Source organism: Biomphalaria glabrata, chromosome 8 (genome assembly GCF_947242115.1).
Source record: "Biomphalaria glabrata chromosome 8, xgBioGlab47.1, whole genome shotgun sequence".
Taxonomy (NCBI): domain Eukaryota; kingdom Metazoa; phylum Mollusca; class Gastropoda; family Planorbidae; genus Biomphalaria; species Biomphalaria glabrata.
In genome coordinates this window covers 6,721,134-6,749,092 of record NC_074718.1, presented here as the reverse complement: position 1 = coordinate 6,749,092, position 27,959 = coordinate 6,721,134, and the positions used below count along the sequence as shown (strand labels likewise).

At 37.8% G+C, this 27,959-nt stretch overlaps 1 protein-coding gene and 1 long non-coding RNA gene across 2 annotated transcripts; one reads left to right on the top strand and one right to left on the bottom strand.

Annotated features, from left to right (window-relative positions):
* Positions 1–262: 262 nt before the first annotated feature.
* LOC106063806 (carbonyl reductase [NADPH] 3-like) lies at positions 263–16,595 on the top strand. The gene is made up of 8 exons (XM_056039692.1): positions 263–368; positions 1,222–1,303; positions 2,389–2,573; positions 4,113–4,225; positions 8,242–8,370; positions 13,550–13,691; positions 14,279–14,342; positions 16,158–16,595. The coding sequence occupies exons 1-8, from the start codon at positions 348–350 to the stop codon at positions 16,280–16,282; spliced, it is 861 nt and encodes a 286-aa protein (XP_055895667.1). The 5' UTR covers positions 263–347; the 3' UTR covers positions 16,283–16,595.
* Positions 16,596–24,562: 7,967 nt separating this feature from the next.
* Positions 24,563–27,391, bottom strand: LOC106070377 (uncharacterized). Its single transcript, XR_008779501.1, has 4 exons — positions 27,076–27,391; positions 25,764–25,868; positions 25,138–25,284; positions 24,563–24,781 (listed from the first exon to the last, which is right to left on the bottom strand). It is a non-coding gene; the product is annotated as an uncharacterized LOC106070377 (long non-coding RNA).
* Positions 27,392–27,959: the final 568 nt, after the last annotated feature.

Here is a 27,959-nt window from a genome sequence, read left to right as displayed (position 1 = left end):
GTGATTTGACTAACAACAAAAAAAGACTTATAAGAACGGAATGTATTACTACTGCTTAACATTCAATGATTTGAAAGTCAAAACAAAAGCGCCAAGAAAAAAATAATATAGATTAAGTTTTATCACTTTTCTCTCTCTCTCTCTCTCTCTCTCTCTCTCTCTCTGACCTCTATACTTCTATCCCCCCCCCACACACACAGACACACACAGTGGGTGTGCCTTTTCCACATTTGATGCTCAGTCTCAGGTTTATAATTTTAAGTTCGATTACGAGTACATTGGCTAAACGATACCAAACCAATACATCGTCTGCTGGGGTTTCTTTAAATCAAGGATCGGAGAAAACAATGGAGAAGCGTGTTGCTGTGGTGAGTTCAAATGATTGGATGATTTTAATCCACTGATTGTTATTTTACGAAAATTTTATACTTTGTTTTTATATCACCTTATGTTCAACTGGGTTTACGTAGTCATGTGATACACTGCACTCATCCTTTATCTTAGGCCACTGCTTTATCAATATTATCACGTGACTAAATGTTGTTTGTTTACGATTGGTGAATGAGGTCCATTTTAACCTAAACCGGAAGTTCCAATACTTAATTTACTTTAATAGTTTACTTGGTAAAGAATGCATACAATGCAAAGACGAATTTATTTTCTAATACAAAATCTAAATTTTCTCTTATTATCCTTATCGTTACCCAGACTGGGCCCCGCGCAATTCGTTTCGAATAGGGCCCGCTATTGTTAGGGTCGGCTCTGCTTTAACTTCGGAATCGAAGACATTGCCATTCAAGTTTTTTATTTTTACAGTGTCTACTATTAGCTTGCATTTTTTTCTTGGGCTGGAACTGGAATGAAAGAGTCTAAGGATTTTCTTAGAAATGTGACAGTTTATGTATAGTCAACTCAAGTCAAAAGTCTATGTCGGAGAAATTATTATGCGCAGGTTAAAAAAAAAAGAACAAAATGAGGGCCCCAGAGAGCGAAAGAGAGAGTGAGAGAAAGAGAGACGTCATAAGTGAGAGAGCAGAGAGTGAGAAGAAGTGTAATATATACACTAATTCACGGACTAAAAAAAGGTGTTAGGTTGATTGTTTAGATGTCGTTGTTTAGAGGAAATGGGTGTCCGGTCATACTAAACAATATAAAGCCTGGGAACAAATTAACGGGCGTAACCGGTGTGTACTACTAGAATTTTTAAATACTTCTCTATAGGTAACAGGAGCTAATAAAGGCATTGGATTTGGATTAGTTAAAGCTTTGTGTCAAATGTTTGAAGGAGATGTTATTTTAACAGGTGAGCTTTTATGTGCTCTTTAGTCTTTTTAAAAATCCTAACTGTAGCTATAATGTAGTGGGAACACAGATACAACATAATATTTATCTATATAATATAAGTAGTCAGTGATAAACTTTTATAGGGCCTATTTTGAAGTTAGGCTGACAAAGTCTACTTCGTAAATGTGATAATTAATCCACATTTTCACCTCGGTTTAAATTGTTGTGTTTTTTAAATCTTATTTTATAAATTACAGAGTTTTTTTTTTCAATGAAAAGATAGTTATATCCTATAGTTATATCCTCTTAGTGTCCAGCTAAAAGCTGGTCCTGCCACAGTACCTGATGTCAGAATTAATTCAAGCTTCATTCTGCTTGGTCTTAATCTCTGGGTCATTTATCATTGAACCCTTCCTGTCAAACACACTCAAATACACGTCCGCTACCTGGCTTACAATATGATAACACTTTGCCCAAATACATCTATGCAAAACCGTCTCTGGTGTCGGCACACGTGTGTTTGGACACAAAATAGAGCAGTGAGATTCATATCAAACGAATATTCACATTTGACTAGAGTAACACCTTTAGTAAAAATCACTAAATTTAGAAAGCCTTCAGGATAGAAGACTCATAGGTAAAGTAGCAATTATACATAAAACACTGAACCATAATCTTCAAATACAAATACAAAATCTAATAAAGTACTCGGAAAGACATAAAGATAAAAGCACATATGCTAGTACAAAGTTGTAAAAATGCTTCTTCTTCCCTAGTGCTATTAGAGGATGGAATGGGTTGCCTGAGCTAGCCGGGAAAACCAATGACAGAATTTAAGTCATTGATTAACATGCATGACACGTAGGACGTAATCATCATCTTTTTTTTTAAGTAACGTCTGTATTATATAAGATAAGATGATAAGATAAGATGTAACCGAAAAGATGACAAGTATTAATACTGTGTTGGGTGAGCTTTTAAAGACCCTGCGATTCTAATTTCTAAAGGTCCACATCTAGAACCTTTTTTCTGTGTCACGAAAAAAAAAACAAGAGCTACAGGTATATTAAGACTTAAGACTTATATCACTTTCATCTCTTTTAGCTCGTGATGTACTTAGAGGGAAATCAGCTGTAGAGAGTTTAACTCTTGAAGGCCTACATCCAAAGTTTCATCAGCTGGACGTTGCTGACATCGACAGTATTGTCCGTTTAAAGGTATACCTTACAGAAAACTATGGCGGACTGGATATACTTATCAACAATGCTGGAATCTACAGGAATGTGACGGTATAAGTAGTTTCTTGCTAGCTATAGTATGAGTCACTCTTATAATGAACACAATACTTTTATCACTTAGTTGTAACATTTGTGTGAGAGTGACTTGAACTACTCCGTACAATTGTTATCTCCCTCTACCTCGTTGAGATATCCAAAAAAAGGTTCGAGATAAATCCCCATTATGAGCCTTTGACCCCGGAAAGGATTTTATCCCGTGATCAGGATGAAGGATTGGCTCTTTCCCGACCCTTCTGTCTGGAGGTCCCCTTTCCCTATATGATCATTTAGTCACACCCGTTTGTTTATGGCACATAGTCCCATGAGTTAATGCAATGGGTTCCCCCATCCCATGGCCGGAGACCGAAGCCAAGGGGGGGGGGAACATCACCACCCATATGGACCCCGCTGGTAAACGGTGCAATGGATGCGGTAGGGTTAGCAAGCCTTTCTTCCATCCTCACCACGTGTAAGTACACTCGCTAGAGCAGAACTGCGTAGCCCACTTGAAGCTGTGCTTGCTCTTGTTCTTAACCTTTCCGCTTTCCCAGAGGCGGACGTTTCCACGGAGGCTCCACGTTGAGGCTATTTTGAGCAAAGGTAAGAGTTTTGCTTGTTTGTTGTTGTTGTATGTTGTTGCTTGCCATTGTTGTTTTACTGATTTATGTTGCCACTTGATGTTTTACATTGTGGCAGGTTTTTTGTCTACTGTTTGTTACAGCTTTCTACTATATCTATATTTATAGCTCTCTAGAAACTGCCTTAGTGTCTCTCCAAGTCTAGGCGTCCCTGGGTTCAGCTGTAATTACATCAAACACTTAACAACTCGATCAAAACACAGAAACTTCATTATACTTTATGACACATCTCTTTCTTCTTCTGTCTGACAACTAACACACTTCCGGTCATTCACGCATTTTTAAAAAAAGATTATACATACATATAGACAATTCATCCGTGACACTGTTGTCTTCTATTTAAAAAATTTTTTTCAGTAGGCTAAGTAAGCTTTGTAAGTTAACTGACTTCGTCTGTCTGGTACACATTTAGTACACCTTAGTTCTCGCACTTTCCATTCTCAAATCAAGGTGAAACTTTGCGCAATTATTCATTGTTCCTAAAAAAAAAACAACTCTCAAATTAGTTTAAAAAAAAATAACCAAAATTACTTAATTAAATTTAGAAGTAATGAATTATTTTTGTTTGATATCGAAAAAGGAAAATAGATCTTACAGTATGGGAATATGGCTGTAAATGTGGAGTTTGTCCCCTAAATCAATATCTGGATGTTGGTCTATTTTTTTATATTTTGATTGTTTAGTTATAGTTTTTTTTATGGTGTTTTATTTAGTTTTGTCGTTTTGCATTTTCGTTATTGTTTGTTGCTTCTTCTCGTGTTTTTGTTTTTTCGGTGAGTGTTTTTTTGTTGTTATTGGTTGTTACACTTGTTGTAAAAGAATGTCCAAGATGTTTGGTGAGAATGTTTTTTTTTTTTGCATATAAATGTAATCCCAATAAAAGGATTTCTTTCTGGATTTATTTATTAATTAGACGGAGGACGCGAAAAGTTTCGCTGAGAACGTTGAGGACGTCATTGAAATCAACTACTTTGGCAGCGTCAACTGTTTCACAGTTCTTCGCCCACTGCTGAGACCTCATGCAAGGTAAAACAGTAGAATACGTATTCTTTGTTCCTCTCTATCCCATCCTCTTTACCTCATCCTCTCTATTTCATCCTCTCTACCCCATCCTCTCTACCCCATCCTCTCTACCTTATCCTCTTTACCTCATCCTCTCTACCCCATCCTCTCTACCTTATCCTCTTTACCTCATCCTCTCTACCTCATCCTCTTTACCTCATCCTCTCTACCTCATCCTCTTTACCTCATCCTCTCTACCTCATCCTCTTTACCTCATCCTCTTTAACTCATCCTCTCTACCTCATCCTCTCTACCTCATCCTCTTTACCTCATCCTCTCTACCTCATCCTCTTTACCTCATCCTCTTTAACTCATCCTCTCTACCTCAACCTCTCTACCTCATCCTCTCTACCCCATCCTCTCTACCTCATCCTCTCTACCCCATCCTCTCTACCTCATCCTCTCTACCTAATCCTCTCTACCCCATCCTCTCTACCTCATCCTCTCTACCTCATCCTCTCTACCCCATCCTCTCTACCTCATCCTGTTTACCTCATCCTCTCTACCTCATCCTCTCTACCTCATTCTCCCTACCTCATCCTCTACACCAAATCTTCCCCATCTCTCTCTATCTCTCTTTCTTTCTTTTTTTCTATCACACCAATCTGTGGCATAATAAAAATAAAACGCTATTTACATACATGATGACTGGCTTAACGGTTGTCAGCTTGTCCCCTGCCTTCAAACAGATGTTGTCTTAATGTCAGCTTGTCCCCTGCCTTCAAACAGATGTTGTCTTAATGTCAGCTTGTCCCCTGCCTTCAAACAGATGTTGTCTTAATGTCAGCTTGTGCCCTGCCTTCAAACAGATGTTGTCTTAATGTCAGCTTGTCCCCTGCCTTCAAACAGATGTTGTCTAAATGTCAGCTTGTCCCCTGCCTTCAAACAGATGTTGTCTTAATGTCAGCTTGTGCCCTGCCTTCAAACAGATGTTGTCTTAATGTCAGCTTGTCCCCTGCCTTCAAACAGATGTTGTCTTAATGTCAGCTTGTGCCCTGCCTTCAAACAGATGTTGTCTTAATGTCAGCTTGTCCCCTGCCTTCAAACAGATGTTGTCTTAATGTCAGCTTGTGCCCTGCCTTCAAACAGATGTTGTCTTAATGTCAGCTTGTGCCCTGCCTTCAAACAGATGTTGTCTTAATGTCAGCTTGTCCCCTGCCTTCAAACAGATGTTGTCTTAATGTCAGCTTGTCCCCTGCCTTCAAACAGATGTTGTCTTAATGTCAGCTTGTGCCCTGCTTCAAACAGATGTTGTCTTAATGTCAGCTTGTGCCCTGCCTTCAAACAGATGTTGTCTTAATGTCAGCTTGTCTCCTGCCTTCAAACAGATGTTGTCTTAATGTCAGCTTGTGCCCTGCTTCAAACAGATGTTGTCTTAATGTCAGCTTGTGCCCTGCCTTCAAACAGATGTTGTCTTTATGTCAGCTTGTAAAAAGAAAGTTATAATAGGGGTTCTAAATAGAGAAAAACGGCGAATAAAATCCACGATCATGACTATAGCTATAACCATAACCCAAACCAACAGTCCCAAACAGAAATGAATAAATAAACTGAGCTAATAAACATGTAAATCATGTTAGCTAATGATAAGTTGCTGACTTAACGCTATGTGTTATCTACGTTTTAGAGGCCCCCGAAAGAGGAAAAGACGCTTTAGTTGTGAGGTCTGTCCGTCCGTCCGTCTGTCCATAACATTTAGATCTCGTAGACTAGAAAAGATATGGAAAATCCGACATCGTGATATTTTAGACCTTTCAACGTTCTCATGCAACGGCTACTTTTTTATTTTGTGAATGCGAAAAATTTAATTTAAAAAATCAACTATGCAAGCAGTTGTTTTTTTCATAAAAATACACCATTTGTTAAACTATTAACTATTAATAGTCAGAAGTACAGAAGACTATTGAGTAAAAGAGCTAATAATTAACCATATTATTAACACATGTACTCAATTGGTTTCAGTTTGTTTTTGGTCAAAATCTCAGTCCAACAAACTACTATATTTACACAGAAATGTTTGCTTTTATTTTTAAAGAGAAAATATCTATTAAGTATGCATACAAGTGGAATTTAATTTAAAACAACAATTAATAAGCAGTGTTTCATATCTTTAACGTGAACCATAGGGAAACTACCGTTATTCCATGCATCTGGAACACTTAACTAAATGGAAAAGTTTTATTCGTTGAGACTTCCAATAAGAGATTAACCCTTTACAAAACAATTCGATCAATTAGAGAATCATTCAATAACATCTGTTAGGCCAGGTTCACATATAACTTCGCCTTCTCCTATCCCTTTATATCTGTTGGACCGTTGGGGCACCACATGAGATCTGTCAACCGTCTTTCTCCATTCCTCTCTGTCCTTTGCATTTGATACAATTTCATTCACTAACATGCCTGTCAATTCTTTGATGTTATCTTCCTATCGCTTTCTCTGACGTCCTCTTCATCTTCTTCCTGGTACTGTTCCCTGAAGGAAGGTCTTTGCGAGCCTTGAGAACATAGTGATGTGGCCATAGAGTGGTTAACGTTTTTTGACAGTGGTCAGCAGGTCATTGTGTGTTCCAATTGCTGTATTAATCCTGCTTCTAAGCTTTTTGTTCCTGATGCGGTAATTGTACGTTTTAGCCGCTTTGCATCAGAACCAGAGTTTCCTCTCCGGGGCGCATTCCTGGGCCTTGGATAAAGTGGTCATGGGTGGCCGATGCGTCATAATCCCTCTCTCGACCTTGCTGATGTGATCCAAAGGAACGCATTACTTTACATTTGGCACTCAGTTGCAGAAGCTGCCGGAGGGAATTTCATAGCTGATACTCCCAACGCCTAACGGGCTTCACTCCTGATTTCTCCTCGAGCTTGTCTCCTGAAGCCTAAGTACCGCAAGGCAGCAGGGGTTTGAAGTCAGAGTACCCCTCTCCTAGCTGAACTGCCTTACTAGGCTGACGAGCTCCATCTGCCCGAAGCTCCCGGTTTTGAGGCGCCAAGTATCCGCCTTCACCCCTTCACCTGTTAGTAAGAGCAGTTTCGCCGGGCTTAATATCTAAGCCACACGAGCAGGCCAGGTGCTGGACTTAGTTGTCAGAGGCTATTTGAGACGCATGCCATTAGGAGTATTTTATAGACAATGGGAGCTTAACCCCATTGACACCCCTGGCCATGACAACCTTTGAAACCATTGTACGTGACACCTGGGGTATAACTATATCTTCATAACTTTCAGTTCATTGAATATATATGAATATTAACCATACACTAATAATAGCATTAATAAATTTCCTTATTCTGTGGTATCAAGTCGTTAGTCGAACAATACAACTGTATTGACAACACTTCCAACAAGAGCACGTCTATTCGTTGTGTATATTTTAGCACATTTTCATAGTTTGTAGTTTATAGTTACTTATAATATTCTTTCCTAAAATATTGAAACCTGCCTTTTTAACTGCCTGAGCGGACCTTTTCGGGGGCCGATTTTGCTTTTTTTTTGTTTCCACACAAACTGTTTTTGTGACCTTGTTGTGTAAAAGTTACTGTATTATTCTTAGTTGTTGTTTTTTTTTCGAGAATATGTTTACGTATATGCTTCAAGTTTGTGTGTGTGTGTGTGTGTGTATGTTACAACAGTTAATCTATTATAGTGTCAGCGGCGAAGCTAGGGTGGGGGAGAATGTGAAAATTCCCCTAGCCCCCATTTGAGTGGTTTTTTTACATTAAAAATTTAATATTACGCAAAATGCAGGGGCCCCCAAAGAGGTCAAGCCCCACCTGAGGGTCCCCAAACGATGAGGAATTCCTATAGTGTGTAAATGTTACTATTTATATTTATATGCTAACTTTTATCTATGTACTACTAAATATGTCGTAGGGTTGTTTGTTTTGTGTTAATATTCTTTTTTATGTATATGTAGCTCCTATGTTATTTTTTTAAATATATGGGTTTTTTTTTTTAAATTTAAATCTGACCTAATATCCTAGGGTGTGTAATGTGTCCAGTATGTATGCCCCTTTGACGATTAAGAAATGTTCATCTTATATAGTGTCCAAGCTGATTGACCCTGGGATCACGTTGGATCAACTCTCGGCAGTAATGAAGGACTATGTTCAGTAAGTGGAATCTTAACAGTCTAAGTGTGTCTTACAATCAAGGAGTGTGTGGCAGTTTAGGCCTGTGAGAGTTTTAAAATATAGATGTAATGTCTTGTAATCTTGATGTATATGACAATCTTAGTATGTCTTGAGATCTAGGTGTGTGTGGCATGGTTTGTTCAAATTAAAAATACATTATAGGCCTACATATGAAGGGAAACATTATATTAGGAACTTAATAAACTTAACCTTTCAGATTTATTAACTGATATTAGGTTTTACTTGTTAACATATGTTTAGAACTACAGCAATGACTATATCAAAATAAATATGTAACTAGAAAATAATTAATTTTTAAATCATTTCAAATAGACTATTAAAATTTCGAAACTAAAAAAAGGTTTAATCCTTTCTTCCTTTATGTTGCCATTCTCTTTTAATAGTTGTTTTATATTATTAATATAGTTTTATAGTCTGTCCAATGGCTGTGTGAAGCGTCTAGTGTGGTAGCTTAACTTGTTGCCACCGCTGGCTAGCATCTGTGAAAGGGGAGCAATTTTGTAAGTCTCTCTTGCCAGTACATAGCCTCTCCACAGCAAGTCCTATGCAGTACCTCCTCGTGGTGGCAGATGGAAACTGAGGCTGCGAAGCCTTAGGCTAAACTGCAAGGGTCTCGGAGGAGGTTTGGCCCCAAGATGTGAGGCAGGCATGGCCCGTCGGCGTGCGGACACGCCCTGTTGCCCACAAACCAAACCCCTAGCTATAGGTCAATAGCCGCACTGCCTTGTGTGTGTGTCCCTGTAAGGTCTAAGGCTAAGGGAGTAAACCCTAACAGAAAATCCGGTCCTGGAGCCCCGTAGGCGGGGGGACAGTAGTAAGACTACTGCTCTCTGGCAAACTCCTGCAGCCACCTGTCCCCAAATTGTGATGGCTCGCCATCCCTTTGGACCCGGTCAGTATGGAAGAGAGGCGGGTGCTGACGTGTGGGCAGCCCAGCACTCGCAAATTTACCGCCCAGGCTTTCCCCCAGCAATGGAGAGGTCACTCCATCTCTGACAGTAATGTCTTTGAAAAAACACGGAGAGTGGTAGTTACCGGTGATAAGTTCCTAGCTGATTGGCGTAAGCTGGAAAGCCAGGGACCACTCTTGACGGTAGGAGGGACTTTTTAGCCTCACTGGATAGCTACTGCCTGCCTTAAGCCGAGCAGCCCTCGAACAATAAAGTGCTATCCCGCCACAGCTTGCCGCACCACTGGGTGCTTGGTGCTAAGACAAAATCAAAAAGCAAGCTGCTCACCCGCACCTGCAAATAAAATGAAAAGAAAACCCTCAACATTAATGCGTTTAGCAAGCTGGAACATACAGACAATGTGTCCTGGCTTCAATACTGACCCTGAACTCGTCACCGACATGCGACAAACAGCTATCATCGACAGAGAACTCAGCAGACTAAACATTGATGTGGCCTGTCTGCAAGAAACCAGACTGGCAGACAGTGGATCTCTTACATAAAGCAACTATACATTCTACTGGCAAGGAAAACCAGAACAAAGCCCTAGAATACATGGCGTCGGCTTTGCAATAAGAAACAGTCTCGTCCCCTGCATTGCAATGTTTCCCATTGGCAATGAAAGAGTAGCACACATGAAATTTGCATCACCGCAAGGCAAAGTTAATATAATCTGTGCTTACTCACCAACCCTTGCTGCACCAGAAGAGGACAAAGACAGATTCTTTCAAGCTCTAGAGGACGTAATTAAAAGTATTCCAAAATCCGAGCACCTCTATATAAATGGAGACTTTAATGCCCGTGTTGGTGATGGAAATGATGCATGGCCAAAATGCCTGGGACCTCATGGTGTTGGCAAAATAAATGACAATGGCCAAAGGCTACTCGAGTTCTGTAGCTCTCATGAACTGTGTGTAACAAACACATTCTTCTCTGGCAAGGAACGCCATAAAGTCTCTTGGCAGCACCCACGCTCAAAAAGGTGGCACCAGCTTGACCTCTGCATCACCCGAAGGATGGATCTGAAAAGTGTCATCCACACCCGTTCATACCATAGTGCGGACTGCAACTCAGACCATTCACTAGTGCTAAGCAAAATCAAACTATTTCTCAAGAAGGCTTACACTTCCACTCAACCCAGAACTAGGCGAATTAACGTAAACCATGTAGGTGACCCAGAGAAGTGTGCACTCTTTGGCGAGCTCCTGAACAGTTCAATCCCCTCGTTAAGTGATGAAGAACACATCTCGATCAGATGGGAGAAATTAAGAGACGTAATCTACAGTTCGGCAATCACCGCCTTTGGGCCTCAAATACACAAAAATGTAGACTGGTTTGAGGCGAATCTAGCACATATGGAACCTTGCATCGAGAAAAAACGATCTGCACACCTCGCTCACAAAACAAAGCCTAATCCAAAATCTTTGGAGGCCTTCAAAAGTGCTAATAAAGAGGCAAAACAAATGGCTAGAAAATGTGCTAACAACTTTTGGAGGGATACCTGCAACAGAATCCAAGACAGTCTCCACTCAGGAAATAGCAAAGATCTATTTGATGTCATTAAAGCGGCCCTGGGTCCAGCAGTGTCTAAGCCTGCCCCCCTTCTATCCAAATCAGGAGAAAAAATTACAGATCAAACCAAGCAGCTAGAACGATGGACAGAACACTACCTCGAATACACAGAATACAGTAGACGATGTCGCCCTGGCTTCTCTACCAGATCTTCCAGTACTGGAATGCCTAGATGAGCTTCCGAGCCTTAGTGACCTCAAAAAAGCAATTAACTGCTTAAAAAATAGAAAATCTCCTGGGAGTGATGGTATCCCAGTGGAAGTAGTGAAAGTCAACGAATCACTCCTGCTCCCTGAACTCTATATTCTCCTCTGCCGCTGTTGGGAAACAGGTCATGTCCCACAGGACATGCGTGACGCAACTATAGTCACATTATACAAGAACAAAGGGGATCGGAGTGATTGCAACAACTATAGGGGTATCTCTCTCCTCAGTATAGTGGGCAAAATCTTTGCTAGAGTGGCACTATCCAGGCTGCAAGTGATAGCTTCTAGAGTCTACCCAGAGTCTCAGTGTGGATTCAGGAGTCCACTATAGACATGATATCTTCTCTACGACTACTGCAGGAGAAATTTAGAGAGATAGACAGACCCCGTTACATTGTTTTTGTCGATCTGACTAAAGCTTTTGACATGGTCAGCAGAAGTGGCCTTTTCAAACTCCTGAGGAAAATAGGTTGCCCTCCCAAACTACTGAAGTTAATTGAGTGTTTTCACGAGGAAACTAAATGTACTGTCAAACTCAATGGAGCCCAATCAGCACCTTTTGAGGTTTGCAGTGGTGTCAAGCAGGGATGTGTGCTCGCACCTACTCTGTTTGGCATATTCTTCTCCTGTCTACTGCATTATGCGTACAGCGACATAAACGAAGGTGTGTTTCTCCATACAAGATCCTCTGGAAAACTATTTAATGTATCAAGGCTGCGGGCAAAAACCAAGGTTAGGAAGCTACTCGTCAGGGAACTCCTGTATGCCGATGATGCAGCTATTGTGGCTGATTCTGATATTCAGCTACAGTCCATGGTTGACAAACTATCTGCTGCTTGCCAGAAGTTCAGCTTAAACATCAGTCAAAGCAAGACTAAGATACTTGTCCAAAACACAAACACTGCACCTCAAGTAAGCATTAATGGCCAACCACTAGAAATTGTTGATCACTTTTGTTACCTTGGCTCCATCATATCCAACAACACTCTACTGGATAAAGACATAAACAACAGGATAGCCAAGGCAATGGCCACCATGTCACGGTTGCAGAAAAGAGTCTGGGACAACATATTGCTGACTAGCAGGACTAAAGCCCTAGTCTACCGGACCTGTGTGTTGAGCACCTTGCTGTACGGAAGTGAAACATGGTCAACCTACTCATGGCAGGAAAAAAAGCTGAATGTCTTCCACCTCCGATGCCTAAGGCGGATCTTTAAAATAAGGTGGCAAGATAAGATAACAAATGAGGAAGGGCTACATAGAGCAGGATGCCAGGACATCCGCTCTGTTATCAGCAGCAGACGCCTTGGCTGGCTTGGCCACGTTCGTAGAATGCCAGTAGGTCGACTTCCACAGGACATCCTGTATGGTGATCTAATTGAAGGCAGGAGAGCCGCTGGTCGCCCACTTTTACGTTATACGGATGTATGCAAACGCGACATGAAGCTCTTCAAAATCGACACTGGCAACTGGGAAGAGGTGGCACTGGACAGATCCACATGGAGAGAGAGCATAAAGGAAGGGTCACAGATTGCAGATGTCACACACAACAGAAGCAGAAAGAAGGGTGAAAATGCAATGGCGCCTGGTGATTTTATATGCCCAACCTGTGATCGCAGCTGTGTATCAAGGATTGGCCTCTTTAGTCACACAAGAAGTTGCAAAGGGAAAAGATCGTCTCGCGAGACGTAAAATGCCACAGGAGTTGTTTTATAAGTTTGGGATGTCGCTTCAGAAATGAAGATGTTTGTGTCTTAACCTAAACCTTAGAGCAATGATGCCCAACCTAATTCAATCTACGGGCCATTTTAATTTCCAAAACTAGTGTCGCGGGCCACATGCTGGAAAAGATACAAAAACTTAATGAAATTGACCTGAAACTATTTTATTTTAAATCCGAGGATCTAGTACTTACATTGAATTATTGCGACACTTGAATTTTCTCTTTACTCTTAAAAAAAACGTGAATTGTGTTTATATTTTGTTGTTCTTTTTAGTATATTTTTTTTTAAACAGCCTCAGACTTTCTTTATAAAAACAAACATGTTGGCTAGCAATGGTATCATGTTCTACAAAAAAGTAAAGATCCTTTCACTTTTCCTTGTAGATTCTATAGTACTATTTCATGAACGCACAAATGTTAAATGCCTTGGTAGTAATCCATTAGAAAAAGAGTGAGGACCCTAACGGGTTTCCCGTTTAGGCGGGCCGGATGGAGCACGTCGCGGGCCGGATCTGGCCCGCGGGCCGTATTTTGGGCATCACTGCCTTAGAGGATGAAAGCTGGTAGGCTAGAACTCGGGACAACCGTAAACCACAGTCCAATGCGTATACCAGACGGCCACAAAGCAGACAAAACTGTTTGGCACTGGATGCAGATCTGTGTCTAATATGATACTTTTGTTTCAGATCTGCTAAAGATGGCAGCTATCTAGAACGAGGTTATACCGATGAAATGTATGGGTTTTCTAAAGTAGGCCTCAGCGTTGCCACGGCCGTACAGCAAAGAGAATTGGATACTTCTGGTGCTGTGGATGTGCTGGTGAACTCGGTGAGTTGAAGCATGTTGGGATACATTACGAGAGTCGTCGTTATATAGGCCTACTTATAGCCTATAGATCAAGATAATGATTTTAATATATACAGCGCTATGAAAATATAACAAAACATAATGTAGGCTCAAGGCGCCATGAAAATATAACAAAACATAATGTAGGCTCTAGGCGCCATGAAAATATAACAAAACATAATGTAGGCTCTAGGCTCTATGAAAATATAACAAAACATAATGTAGGCTCTAGGCTCTATGAAAATATGACAAAACATAATGTAGGCTCTAGGCTCTATGAAAATATAACAAAACATAATGTAGGCTCTAGACTCTATGAAAATATAACAAAACATAATCGAGGCTCTAGGCGCCATGAAAATATAACAAAACATAATGTAGGCTCTAGGCTCTATGAAAATATAACAAAACATAATGTAGGCTCAAGGCGCCATGAAAATATAACAATACATAAAAAACGAGACTTAAGATGGCAAATTAGTTTTGAACGTTTTAATGAGGTGTGATCACTGGGAAGCCAGTTCCAAACCCTTGGTGAATGCAATCTAAAAGCTGTTTATATATTCCAGTGCTGTCCTGGTTACGTCAAGACGGACATGAACAAGCTTTGTGGTCATTTAACCGTGGAAGAAGGTCAGTTCATCTGTTGGAATAATGTCCAAACTAAGACTCGTTGAGGATTTCTAATAAAAAATTAGACTACCTTAGACATTACACAATAATAATAAGGCTTGTCTTCGAGTCAGAAGATTATAAGGAATGCAGTATTTCCCTTGGCTAAGCAGCGATCTACAGTCATAACCATTGTCCGCCGGTGGTCGATTTAGATTTTCTTTTCGCTGTGTGCGTCAGTCCTCGGCATTGGTTTTTTTTTCTTGGTCTTAAATGTGAATTCCGCGGCCTTTGTAACTGACCTCCAGACAATATAAGCTCTAGAAATTATGCAACATAATAAAACAGAAATTTTACAACTAGAGAAATTTGACAACCTTAGGTAGCCTATTAGACAACCTTGAGGGGAAAAAAATGAGTCATAACAACAAATCTGTGAGTATTTGGGATGCAGTTATCTAAATTTAGAACAAAAGGGCACAACCAGATCATAAATGGCCTTATTTTTCTACATTAACATGTTTATTTACAGCAGATCCATTCTGGGAAGGGGACGTTTTGATTTTAAGCTACATCATTCTGAAATTGAGTTAAACTACGAAAAAAAACAAAAATTCTTGTCTACATCGGGGCTTAAGTTCTTGAACCCGGACCCACCTTGCTGGTTATGTCACTTAGTCTCATGCCTCATATGTATATTGTATCATTATCATTCGTGGGTAATAATGACATTGAACTCGTAATCAATTATTAAATGATCATATTTCATTCTTAAAAGTTACTCATTTATCCTTTTTTTGCTACCAACCTTTCAACTTGTTGAAGTTCTAAATTATCGTTTATCTTTCCATTGTGTTTCTCCAATATATATTTATTTTTTACAATACCTCTATTCAAGATCTGCGTTGAACCTGCAGAAACACGGATCCAAGTTCCCCACACCTTCAGATTGTCTTTCTAACCGATGCGAAAACAACCCTCCATAGCTTGCAAAACTCTGATTCATCTTATATTAAAAACCTCAGAACAGCACTTCAAAGCTCAATCACAACAGCAAAAAAAACTGTTGTTCAATGGATACCAATTCACATACAACTAGAAGGAAATGAGAAGGTTGACACACTCGCCAAGAGTGGGAGAACTAACTCACAAATAAACTCTGCACTCTATCCAGAAGAATTGAAGAAATTAATAGTAAAAAAAATAAATGAGAAATGGACGAGCTCTCATCCAAATCACAAGAAAGATGACGCTTACTATAAGCTATCCCGACATGATCAACGTCTAATCTTTCGACTCAGGACAGGACACAACAGAATGCGACAACATATGTACCGGAAGCTCAAAATTGGAACCAGCGAAATCTGCCCATGTGGAGTATCACAAGAGAATGCCGACCACGTCCTCCAAAACTGCTCTCTTAACCAAGAGACCCGTATAAGACACTGGCCCCAAAAAAACCCAATAGAAAGAAAACTATATGGAGAGCTCCCTGATTTGGAAACCACAGCGAAGTCCATCTCATATATTGGTCTAGTCATCTGAACGCTCCAACATAACAATGAGAACGAAGAAGAAGAAGAAGAAGAATTGCATTATTTTTTAAACGTTTCCGTAGGGCACCTATGTTACGCCGACCACCTTGCCTTTGGCATATGTACGTCCCCCATATATATAAATATACATACATACAAGAACTGCTCGCTTAAAAGTATAGAATATTGGATGTGTCATGAGTGCTGTATTGTCTTTTTCTTGTTTTGTTTTGTTTTTATGTGTTCCAACATTGGTACTTTTTGTTTGCATATCGATTGTTTCTCTTAATTATTATTTCAGGTATTGTAAATCCTCTGTACTGTGTAATGCTACCGCCTAATGTGAACAGCCCCAGAGGTCAAATGTTACGAAACAAAGAGCCTTTTGATTGGGTGAATTATCCAATGAAGTCAATCGAGAACTAGCTACTAAAGTGAAACACTATTTAAAATACAACCAAAATGTATTTTCAAGTTGATATTTTGGATTTTCGGCAGATCGGCACACTTTAGGCCATTTCGTGCACATAATCCCTTAAGGGTTACTTCCCCTTTATAGGTAAAGTGCAGTATTTTCAAGATTTTTTTTTTGACAAATTATCTTAGAAAAAGATGCGTACCTCCTTTGTATATTGGCCTAGTAACAAAAATCTCTGTAAACTTATATACTGTCATGTGTGCTCTTTATAAAAGTTAAAATTCTCTAAGCACTTGTAGCATACACTATTGTGTGACTATTGCATTCTTTGAATTTACCAGTACCGTAGTTGTATATATTTCACATTTTTAAAAATAATGCACCTTTGCATATCTTAGAAGATACGTCTCTAGTTATGGAGTGTATCTGTTTGTGTGTGTGTATCTAATGGCAGGAGGAAGTTAGCTATTGGTTATTGGTCTTGCAGAATGCTGAAACAATAACAGAGTCTGTCATAATTTGTGTCACGAACGGCAGACGACCCAAAGATTTGAAAGTGTGAAGACGTGTTTTTGTAGTGAGTTGAATTGGTTAAACACCATATCAGTTTATTATAATTACAACTAGATCTAGATCGCATCTGAAGTTAAAATCTGTGTAGGCCTATATTGTAATAAAAGTTCTATTAAATTTGTTCAAGTTATTTCACGTTTTACAATTAAAAACAGAGCTCGCCAATAACTGTTTACTCGTACCAGCAATTGGTTGCTACAATCCAATGCTATAAAACACCTCTGCTACAATGCAGTACAGCCCACAAAGAGTCTGACACGTTGCAAAAATTTTCTGAGGCTTCATCTCGTTTCATTGATAAACATAGCAGTGTCAAGGACGTCATGCAGATGTCCCCCATGCGTAGTGTCAGAATGATAATGGATTTTTTAAACATTTTTTTTACGGAAATGTTTTTTCTTGAAGAATAAGAGATTGGCCCTTTACAAAACAATTAGATCAATTAGATATTCATTATAAGACATCAGTTAGGCCAGGTTCACATCCAACTTCACATTCACTTTCACCTATCATTTGGTCTGCTGGACCGCTGGGGCACCACACAAGATCTGTCAACCTTCTTTTTCCATTCTTCTCTGTCATTTGTGTTCTATTTCATTCTGATGTTCTTTCTGAAAATATTGAAACCTGCCTTTTTACCTGTCTGGGAGGACCACTTCGAGGGCCGACTTTGAGTTTGTGTTTCCACACAATCTGTCTGTGTAACCTTGTTTTATCTATGATTTTACTTTATAATTCGCTTCAATTAGTATTGTTGTAACTCCGCTCCCGCGCCACACTGATGGTGCGCATCAACACATGAGCTAGAAGACATGTTTATATTAGGAAGAAGGACTGCTGTAGATCCGGATGAAGTTATGGGAGTCTGAACAGTCTGGAGCTAAGTGCTGTCCTGTGTGATACCAGTGAACTGTTTGGAAGACCTGGAGCGACACTGGGAAGTGTGTCGGTGTACTGTTCTAGTGTTAAGTAGGACTCTTAGAACTTAAGGCATTACTCCCTGTGACTTAATAGCGGAAGTCCAAGTCTAACTATTTGTTAATAGCTTCTAATAAATGTATCTTTATTATTACCTCCTGCCTTTCGTTGAGTTGCCTGCCTTAGATTCACAACAGTATAGATACGATAGATTCATGTCTTACAGCCTATGATTTACTAGCATGGAGTGTCAGAGTAACCTTAAATAATTCCATTGGGACAATAGTAACATTCTCCTTAAACACATACAATGTTGTTTTTTTAGGCGAAAGACTTGTTTCCAGTACGGCTCTGTATATTTTAAAACAATTAACATACCGGTATTATTAATAATAGACAAAAAATATCAAACAAATTTCAATGAAGACATTCATCCTAATAATTATAAACAAATATTTAAATTGTCTTTATGTACATGTGGTGTAGCTTGCGCCAGATCATTGTCTTGAATTTTGAACAAAAATGTTTTTCCTTTAACAAGAATGTAATGAAAACCGTGCGCTAGTAATTCTTAGATCTACCTTTGCGACAACCTTATTAAAGTAGTGTGCATAAAAATTTTTTTCATTGAATCTCCACAATTAAAATGAAAAAATTACATTGTTATGGGTGAATAGGCGAAACGATCGCCTTCCAAAAATATCTTCAGTTTTGAAAATTTGAAAAAATTGGCAGTTTTTCATTTCATATATAAAAATTTAATGTTTTATATAAGATTTTTTTTTTTTTATTAGGGCAGTACAACAGACAACGAAAAAGTTGTAATATTTTCTAGTATGTTTTATTCTAGTTACCAAATGAAGCTTTTTGTAATATTAAGAATATTGCGTTTTTTTTTTATACTGGAAACTATCTGCTTGCACAGTTTGCTAAATGTGTATACATGTATATAGTACTGCTTTCCCTTTAATATGCAAACTTTTTGTGAGTTACCTCCCCAAATCTCTCATTTATAATAAGACGGCTGTGCAGTGACACCTTACAACTCTGTACAAACTTTATTGGCTTTCTTTTAAACACCATATTCTATTCACATTTTATTGGCATCTTTAGTTCTAGCAGTATTCATTGATATTTTGTAATATTTACTGGTTAGTTTTAATCTTCATGTGTATTCTATAGTTTTTCATGGTGCTGGTATTAATTCTTCTAGCTCTAAAATATGTAACTATCTTTTGACTTGGTTACACTGATATGTGTTCCACAAGATTATTTTTTGTTTTTGTATGACTATTTGATGAATGTTTTATTTTATTTATTTTTTTAAATCCAAGCTGTTTTTTTTTGTTTTCTATCAGAATATTATTTCTCTCTTCCACCATGTCATTAACTCTTTCTCTCCGTAATTATTTACCACATTCTGGTGAAATCAACGTTGGTATCGTCGGTTAGGAAAGAGAGAGTTAATAATTTGTTTGATACTTTCAGTTGAGTTGATTTCAAACATTTCCATCATGATTAAAACTGCTAAATGGATGTTTATTTTATTGACGTAACTCCGTGGATTGTGCCTTGAATTTATGACTTATTCTGTTTCCTGGTTTTTCCTTTATTTGTGCATTAAATTCATGGAGCTGTCTCAACTCATTTTTGAAGAGGAATTTCAACTTCTTTAGCTTAATAAGAAAAAAAGAATGACAGTGCATATGGAGAATTTATGGCAGGGGTATATTTTTTATTGAAAGTGGATTTTGTGTCAGACTGTAGCAAAACATTATCACCTTTTCATAATTTCATTGTATCTAATGGGTAGACATATCTCCCAGATCGGCAGAAAATAAAAATAAACATGTATATTGGTAACTGCCGTACCAAGAAAAAAAAAAGGATATGCAGGCCATGTGGCTTACATTAGCTACAATCAAATGAAAAGACAAACAATAGCCGTAACACAAAATAGTCTTAATAATTAACTTATCTTTCGGATGTTGTCTATTGAGGAAGAAAAGAAATAAGCTATGCTTGTGTAAAAGCATGGTAATCAGAAAGGGAGGTAATTTATGGCAAAGATAAATGGGGAAAAGGTTGAGTATTTGCCCACATCTCATTTAAAATAAGTGTGTTGTTGATCCAGTGAGATGGGAGGTGCCCACTACTATTAGGGGAAAGTGGGGTCATATGAGATACTTAACTTGTAAGTAAAATATTTTTTAAAGTCAGTACCTGGTAGTAGATTCCAACTAGCTACTAATGTAAAAAAAATGATCAACTTACACATCAAAGAATATTTCTACTAAACATCAGGCCTTTTAATTAGAAACTTATGAAGATTTTAAATTTTTAAGTTGGTATCCCATATTACCCGCCCTGTGGGAGTAATATGGGATACTTGCCTTTGAAACTATAAGAAATAAACCAAAAGAAATATGATTTTTTTAAAAGACAAGATACAATAAAACATTTTTAAAGAATGGAAATAATTTGAATAATAATAATAAAAAAATTTAACCACTCGCAACACACAAATCACACTAAAAAATACTGGACTCTGCCCCAGCACATTCAGTGTGGGCCCATTTACTACAAGCTACACACTGAATCCATTGTTCTCCATGTGTATCTTCTGAGAACAAGCCATTGCAATATATGCAAGGAGTGTCATCATCATCTAGGTTGGATGATTTGCGTATTGGTTTCCTTGCTTTGTGCTGATTTGGGACACATTTTGAAGTGGACGGCTCACCTAGTGTCTGTTTGTATGGTGAGCTTGTCAAAACAGCGGTACATCCTTTGCGCCGTCTTTTCCCTTTGCCTCGTTCACAACGTGCCACCGGAAAAGGACTAATGTCAGCTGGTCCCCAGGATTTGTAAAAAGGTTCCTGGTCACCAAGTTCCAAATTTGAACAGTTGGATGTCGATGGTAAATCCATCGCAGAGTTCATTTGTTGCTCCTGAATTTCATTTGATGCTACCTGTATATCTGTAGTCTCCGCTGCCTTAAATTCCCAGTCTTGGAAAATGTTTCTATTGACAGGCCAGATGCTTGTCTTTTCAAAGCCATTAACTGCTATGGCAGGTCTGCAGGGAGCACGAAGGTAGGCTTTAGCAAAAATTGAAGCTATTTGGAATTCGGTGATGACTCGTCCAGGATGTGACCTCAGCCACACTTGTAATTCAGAGTCGTACTATGTTGTTAGGGGTTTCATGAATGAAACATCAAAAGGGGCTGCAATCTGTGAGTGCAGTGTGGTGGTAGACAGATCATTGTGATATGATTTTGTCTTGCCAGGTTTATTGCATGTATATTTTGTGTATGTGAGGTATGTCCATCTAAAATTATTAAAGCTTGGGTTTAACTGACTGGGCTTGACAAAGTTGATAAAATGTTGAAGCCATTGTGTAAATAAATCCATCTGAATCCACCCAGTCTTGTGGCAAGCATAAATGGATCCAGGCGGGGCTCCATCCATTAGCTTCATCTTCATCCGTTGGCAAGGAAAGATAAAGATTAGAGGTACATAATCACCAGCCGCACTCATGCAAATCACTGTTGTTACTGTCCTTCCTCTTTCAGCTGATGACAGGACTCCAATTTGTTTGTTTTTCCTTTTAGTGCTATAATTTTTGCATTATTAGATTGCACTGTTGTAATGCCTTTCTCATCAACCGTATAGATTTGATTTGCTTTGAATTTCTTTAAATCAACTACGTACATTTAAATTGACCACTAATTCTTGAGGGACTTTTTAGGACAAGTGCTGCTGTGTCTAGCGAGCGTTTGTTTTCTGGTCCGACAGTTACATTGCTTATATGGCCAAGTGCAAGGTTCACTCTAAATGATATGACTTTAAGTGTGCACTAATATATTTTGTAAGTTTTGGTCTCGCCTGAATGCCACAAGAGGTGGGTGGGGATGAACAGATGTTGCAAATATGTTCATCAGAGAATGTTAAGGTTTATAATCATAATGTTCTTTGCTTTCACCTTGTAAGGGAGGCAACTTAATATCAATTCAGACCTCTCCTCATTGCTAGTTTGTTTTTTCTTGAAAGATTTTTTTTCCCCTTGAGATTTTTCACTTGCAATGATGATTTGTCTAATATAACTTCAGGGTAATCACGACGCAAGAAAAGCTCTTTATCATTTCAGTGGCTTTTTCAGTGAAGTCATTGCCATTTTGGCAAAATTGGATACGCAGAAAATTGGAGCAGGGAATAGAATCTTTACAGGATGGCTGTCAGTATTTTTGTAATGGGTATATTTTCACAGATAATTTTATTTGTGGTTAGGTCTATTGGGATGTCTAGGAAGTTCACCCTAGTGCTAGAGATGGTATAAGTAAAACGGATAAGGAGATTGAATTTATTGGAGAACTCAATAAATTTGATTAGTTCATTCTATGTCAGAGATGTTATGCCAAGCCCATCATCTTCTTCTTCTTCTTCTTCTTCGTTCTCATTGTTATGTTGGAGCGTTCAGATGACTAGACCAATACATGAGATGAACTGCGCAGTGGTTTCCAAATCAGGGAGCTCTCCATATAGTTTCCTTTCTATTGGGGTGATTTGGGGCCAATGTCTTATACGGGCCTCTTGGTATAGAGAGCAGTTTTGGAGGACGTGGTCTGCATTCTCTGGTGATACTTCACATGGGCAGATTTCACTGGTTCCAATTTTGAGCTTCCGGTACATGTGTTGTCGCATTCTGTTGTGTCCAGTCCTGAGTCGAAAGATTAGACGTTGGTCTTGTCGGGATAGCTTATAGTAAGCATCTTTCTTGTGATTTGGATGGGAGCTCGTCCATTTCTCATTTATTTTAGCCCATCATCAATATATATTATCTTCTATAAAATTCTGCCATTGGACCCATGTAGGAGGCTAAAAAATTAAGCGCTAAGAAACACATGAATAGGTGGGCATTTAATGGACTGAATGCTTAGGCCTACCCATTGCAACTCCACTTTAGTCAACCAAAAAAAAAAGCCAATTAAATTCAAAGTAGTAGAGATCGTACTTCTAGGCGAACTAGTACGTCAGTATAAATAGATTTGTGTTTTCAAGTATTTCAAAAAAATGTAACGAATGTCTTCAAGGCTGTCAGCAAGTGGGATGGAGTTGTATTGATAGCTGACATCTAGGAAGTAAAATAGGTAGGCTTTATCTGGCTTTAGTTTAAAATGTGCAAGTGTTGGAAGGGCGTGGCTTGCATCTTGAATGTAGGTACTGTAGGTAATTTTCTGACTAAAGGCTGAAAGATCTCAGAAATCGGGGATATGTTCAGTGGGGGTCAGGAACCAGCTGAAGGCAAAAAGATCTGCCGGAATTGTTAAGGTGATGAATATTTTGGTAAAAGGTAGAAGAATGGTTTTCCTAGTTCGTGTCATGGTGTTGTATTTTCAGGGCCCAATCATGGAAGTAGGTTATCAGCAATAAGTTTATCTCAACTTTAATTTTTATTGTTAGAAATGGTGCAGTCAGTTTTTCTGGGTGCATAGACTTGGTGACACTGAGTTGGTTACGTTTTCTTAGTTGTCACATGTAGCAAACTGAAAGAGTGCTTGTCTTTTTTTTTTCTTTTCTAAATGCTAAGCTCAATCTATGTAGTCTGTTTATTAATTTGACCAGTGAGTCTGACTATAGCCATATTGACTTCACATAAATTATTTTTTTTTTGTATTCATTTTTTAAGCTTCTTCAACTTCTTCACTAAGTCGATAAACTTTTACTATTCGTGTCCATCGATGAATCTTTAACTTTGGCACACTTTATAGTCACAGGAAAATAATTTCAATTTTATTTTGATTCCCTTGTATGGATGATTTCATTTCATTTTATGTCTAGCACAATCTTCTATCAACATGATTTGTTTGTATAGTTTGTAAGAATTGTGGAGTTTGTAGAAAATGAAAAGCTGGAGTATTAAAGCCTAGTTGCAGTTGCTGAATGTGCTTTCTGATGATAATGTGTGACTTGTCTCTTTGGTTCATAACACATCTGGTGATGACAATTGTCACCATCTTGAATTATTCATTTACATATCCACCATTTATACACATTTCCAGCACTACTTTATAGTAACACATTTTGAATTGACGATGTAACTTACAAATATCATCAGTGATGCAATTGTTATATTATCTGATACAACACTAGCAATTGCTGAACATTGAAGTATAATTTCCCATTCCATTCAAATACTAGACCTCATTCAGAAAGGTTCTAAACAATACTACAATACTCTTGTCCTTTAATAACACTGTTTAACACTTTTATACAGTTTATAATTTATACAACTTTAACTTCTGCAGGGTTGTTGTTGCGTGTGTCGTCCTTTCTCAAAAAGATGCTTGTATTCATTAGAATTGCTGATGATTCATCTATGTCAGCAAAGGATCAGCCTAAAGTAACGGAAATTAACTCTGAAAAATGTCAAATAGAAAACAAATTAATGCAACAAATATAAAACTATATATTTATGAGATGTTGTAGAAGTTTTAGGATAAAACATCACAATTTTGTGATTAAGAATTATTAGGTTCTTGTCTGAAACAAACAAGACAAAAAAGCTGCATACGATATCAAGAGGCCCAAATAAGACTATGACCCCAAACCTTCTTAAAAACAAAAACTATATGGAGAACTCCCTGATCTGGAAACCACTGCGCAGTTCATCTCAGATATAGGATTACTGATCTGTACCCTCCGACATGTAAAATGAGAGCAAAGAAGAAGTAACAAAAATTAATAAACACCAAAATACGGCCCGAAAAAATATTCCATTAAAAATGTAAAAAAAAATTTTTAAGTTATTTCATTTATTAATAGACAAAGTTTAGATGAATTCCATCACATCAATTATAAATTATTAAAAATAAATGGCTGCAAGAGACAACTGGACCAGTTACCTCAAGAGTCTTTATTTCTTCAACGAGCATTTTGTTCACATTTCTATCAACTTCTTTTGGATATTTGTAGCATACGATATGGCCAGTAGGAGTTTGGCACACTGGATAGGCTCTGTAAGAAATGACAAGGAAATGACTAGAACAATTTCATAAACTTGATGAGTTGTGATAATATCACCAAAAAAAAATATTTTATTAACGGCAACTATCTTCTTATAAACATTATAAAGATAAAATAGCCTACATTGTGTTTGTTAACAGCGCTCTATAAATAAATTATTATAATTGTCAACAAAGTAAAATAAAGTGGTTAAATAAAATTTAAAAGGAAATTTTCGTTTGCTGTTTTCAGCGATAAAAATAATTAACAATAAACTTTAATATTCTGCAAAACATTGTGTGAAAAAAATTCTTACCACTTCTAAAGTATATATATATATATATATATTTGTGTAAAAAGAGACTTACTCATTATTACACATTGACCATGCAAGAAACCTCGCGCAGAAACAAGTAATGGCCATTTTCTTGAATTCCAAAGTATCTGTCAGTCTCAAGATCGTTGACCTTGCCCATGCAAATATCACACTCCATGTGCTGACTTGTTAGGCAAGCCTAAGAGACATAACAATTATAATTATTTAACAATAACATGATCTCTCCTCATGGGGTGAAGCCATGTAATTCGGAGTTTCAAAATGCAAGCCAACAGCAAAGAATGCAGATTACAAACAAAAAAAAAAAAGCAGAGAAAAGATGCAGGCATATCTGCAGCAGATGCAGCCAATGTGACAGGCTTTTCAAAGTGAGGAATGGACTCCATAGAGATCTTTGCGTACATAGGAAATGAGATTGTGCTCATGTACTATGAAGGAGGAGCTCTATTGTATAAGTAAATAACACAAATATGACAAAAGGCTGTACATAATTTCTTATTTTTATATATGTGAATATCTTTAAAACTAAGAATTGAATTGGAACAAGAATAATATTATGTGGAAATGGGACATCTTTAAAAAACAGTTTGTAATTTAATAGATAAAAAAAAATTATAATCACATCCTACATGTAACAAGTGTTTTCTCATTACTTACCTCATAATGCTGAGCTGGATGGAATGGATTTTGTCTGTGCATTTGACACATATTTAAGTCCTCAGAAGTACTTCTTGGTAGGATGCTATTCATAATTTGAAATATCTGAAATGAGTAATGTAGGTGACACTAAGGACTAGGACTAGGTCTACTGAGACTGTATCTACTCACTACTCAGAGACTACTGCCAGTACTGATGAGGACCGTTAGTGTTACCCGTATTCTTTTAATCATAAATTTAATCTAGATCTCTAGAATCTAGATCTATACTAAAAATTACTAGATCTAGTCAGTAGTGTCACAGTCACACTAGTCACAGTGTAACTCACTGAGTGTAAGTGTAACAAGTGTAATAGAAGACTATATAGAGAGATCTTAATTTGAAAATTATTTAGAAGATTCTAGAGTTTTTATACGGCAATATGAATATATAGAATCTAAGTCGTCACGTACACTAATACCCTAAGTAGATTTAAAATCTAGATATATATGTATATATATATAGTAGCTTACATCTATCGAACACCTCCAAAACTCGGTACTTCTCAAACACCCTACGATATTATTATGAAATCTTAAATTTATTTTGAAGATTACAGCAAAAATACTACATTGGTACTGCGCATGCACCATTTTCATTTTCTTTCTTCATGTGTTTGGTTGATTTTCTAATAATAGCAAGGTTCAAGTTCATAGGTACGTAAACTTACATTTTTTTTACCTTTTGGGAAGAAGGAGCTTATGTTAGGCTTAGTGCTATTTTTAATGTTGAATACTGTCTTATCAAGATGAAATTTGATTATTAGGCTTCTAGATACATGGGGACACACGTGTGCTCTATTAAAAATGGCAGCTATTGACCCCATGAATATTAATTAGAGGGTTTTAGGAGGTGTATCGTAACTCTGAACATGATACTATTTTTAGAAAAAAAAAATTATTAAAAAATAATGAATCTTTAATTTAAAAGATAGGTCTAGTCCATTTTCTACAAATAAATCGGCATAACTTAGCTCCTATATTCTATATTAACATAGAAAGGTAAATTTGGTATCACTGTAAACCTTTCAGCAAGCTCTACATAACTAGATAGTTTCTGTTGTTATATATTTATTTTGAATTTTTTGTCAAAGTACCTATTTTAATATTTAGATACAATCAGGATCAGTTTATTCCTAGGTCTAGCAGTCTAGGTCTAATTTTTACGGAGATACACAAATTCATACATAAAAAATGTGGGCAACTTAGCTTAACTTGTTCAATAGATGTCAGTTTACTCTAGATCTAGTTCTAAAAAAATAATATGTTTTACATGTTTTGTTTCGGATGTTTCTTCACTTTATTTGTCATTGTCTTCAGACGTTCAGTCTGTTAAAGTGAAGAGTTGATGAAGACTGAAGATAGTTTTAAGTTTATTTCCTACTCCTAGTCCAAACCTTCCGCAGGACGACGGGAGCGGGCAGGATTTGAACCCTCGATAAATCCGAACGACAGTCCAGCGAGCAAACCGCAAGACCAGGCAGCCATCCTGATTTCAGTGTTTAGATTTAGATGTCTAGTCTCTAGAGACATGATCATTCATAACTCATGACAGTAATGATGGGCCTTACATGTTGTAGGAAAACGGAAACTAGTCCAGAATGTATCTAAAACAAAATTCGCATTAAAAGGATTAGAGATTTATAAATAATTCGATTTTTTGTGGCTTGTAGCCAGAGCAGGGGTGGGCCATTTACGAATTCATGCACCGGATATTTAGGCTCCCGGAAATGCAGGCATCCGGGCATCCACTTTTTCTCTAGCCGTTAGAGTTAGGTTAGGGTCCTGCTCATTCCCATTCCCACTATAAAAAGACAATTTTCTCCAGACTTCCATTTTAGCATCTTTGTACAATGCTATTTCATACCCAGGGGCGTAGCTATAGAGATCTGGGGGCCCGATGGGATTGACCTCATTGAGGGCCCCTTGCATTTTGACATTCGACATTATGACATGAGATAATGTACTTAATAAATATATAGCCCTACATTCAAATTGGTACAGTATACTTGTGTCTAGTATTTGTGACTCCACTGACATTAAAGCCATGCTAAGTCTATTATGCGTCATTGTGCTCCTGAGTTGTTTTTGTTTTTATTAACTTGAGCATTGAGAATTATCTCTCACATGACGCAATGGAAGTGGCCTGGGTTAGCT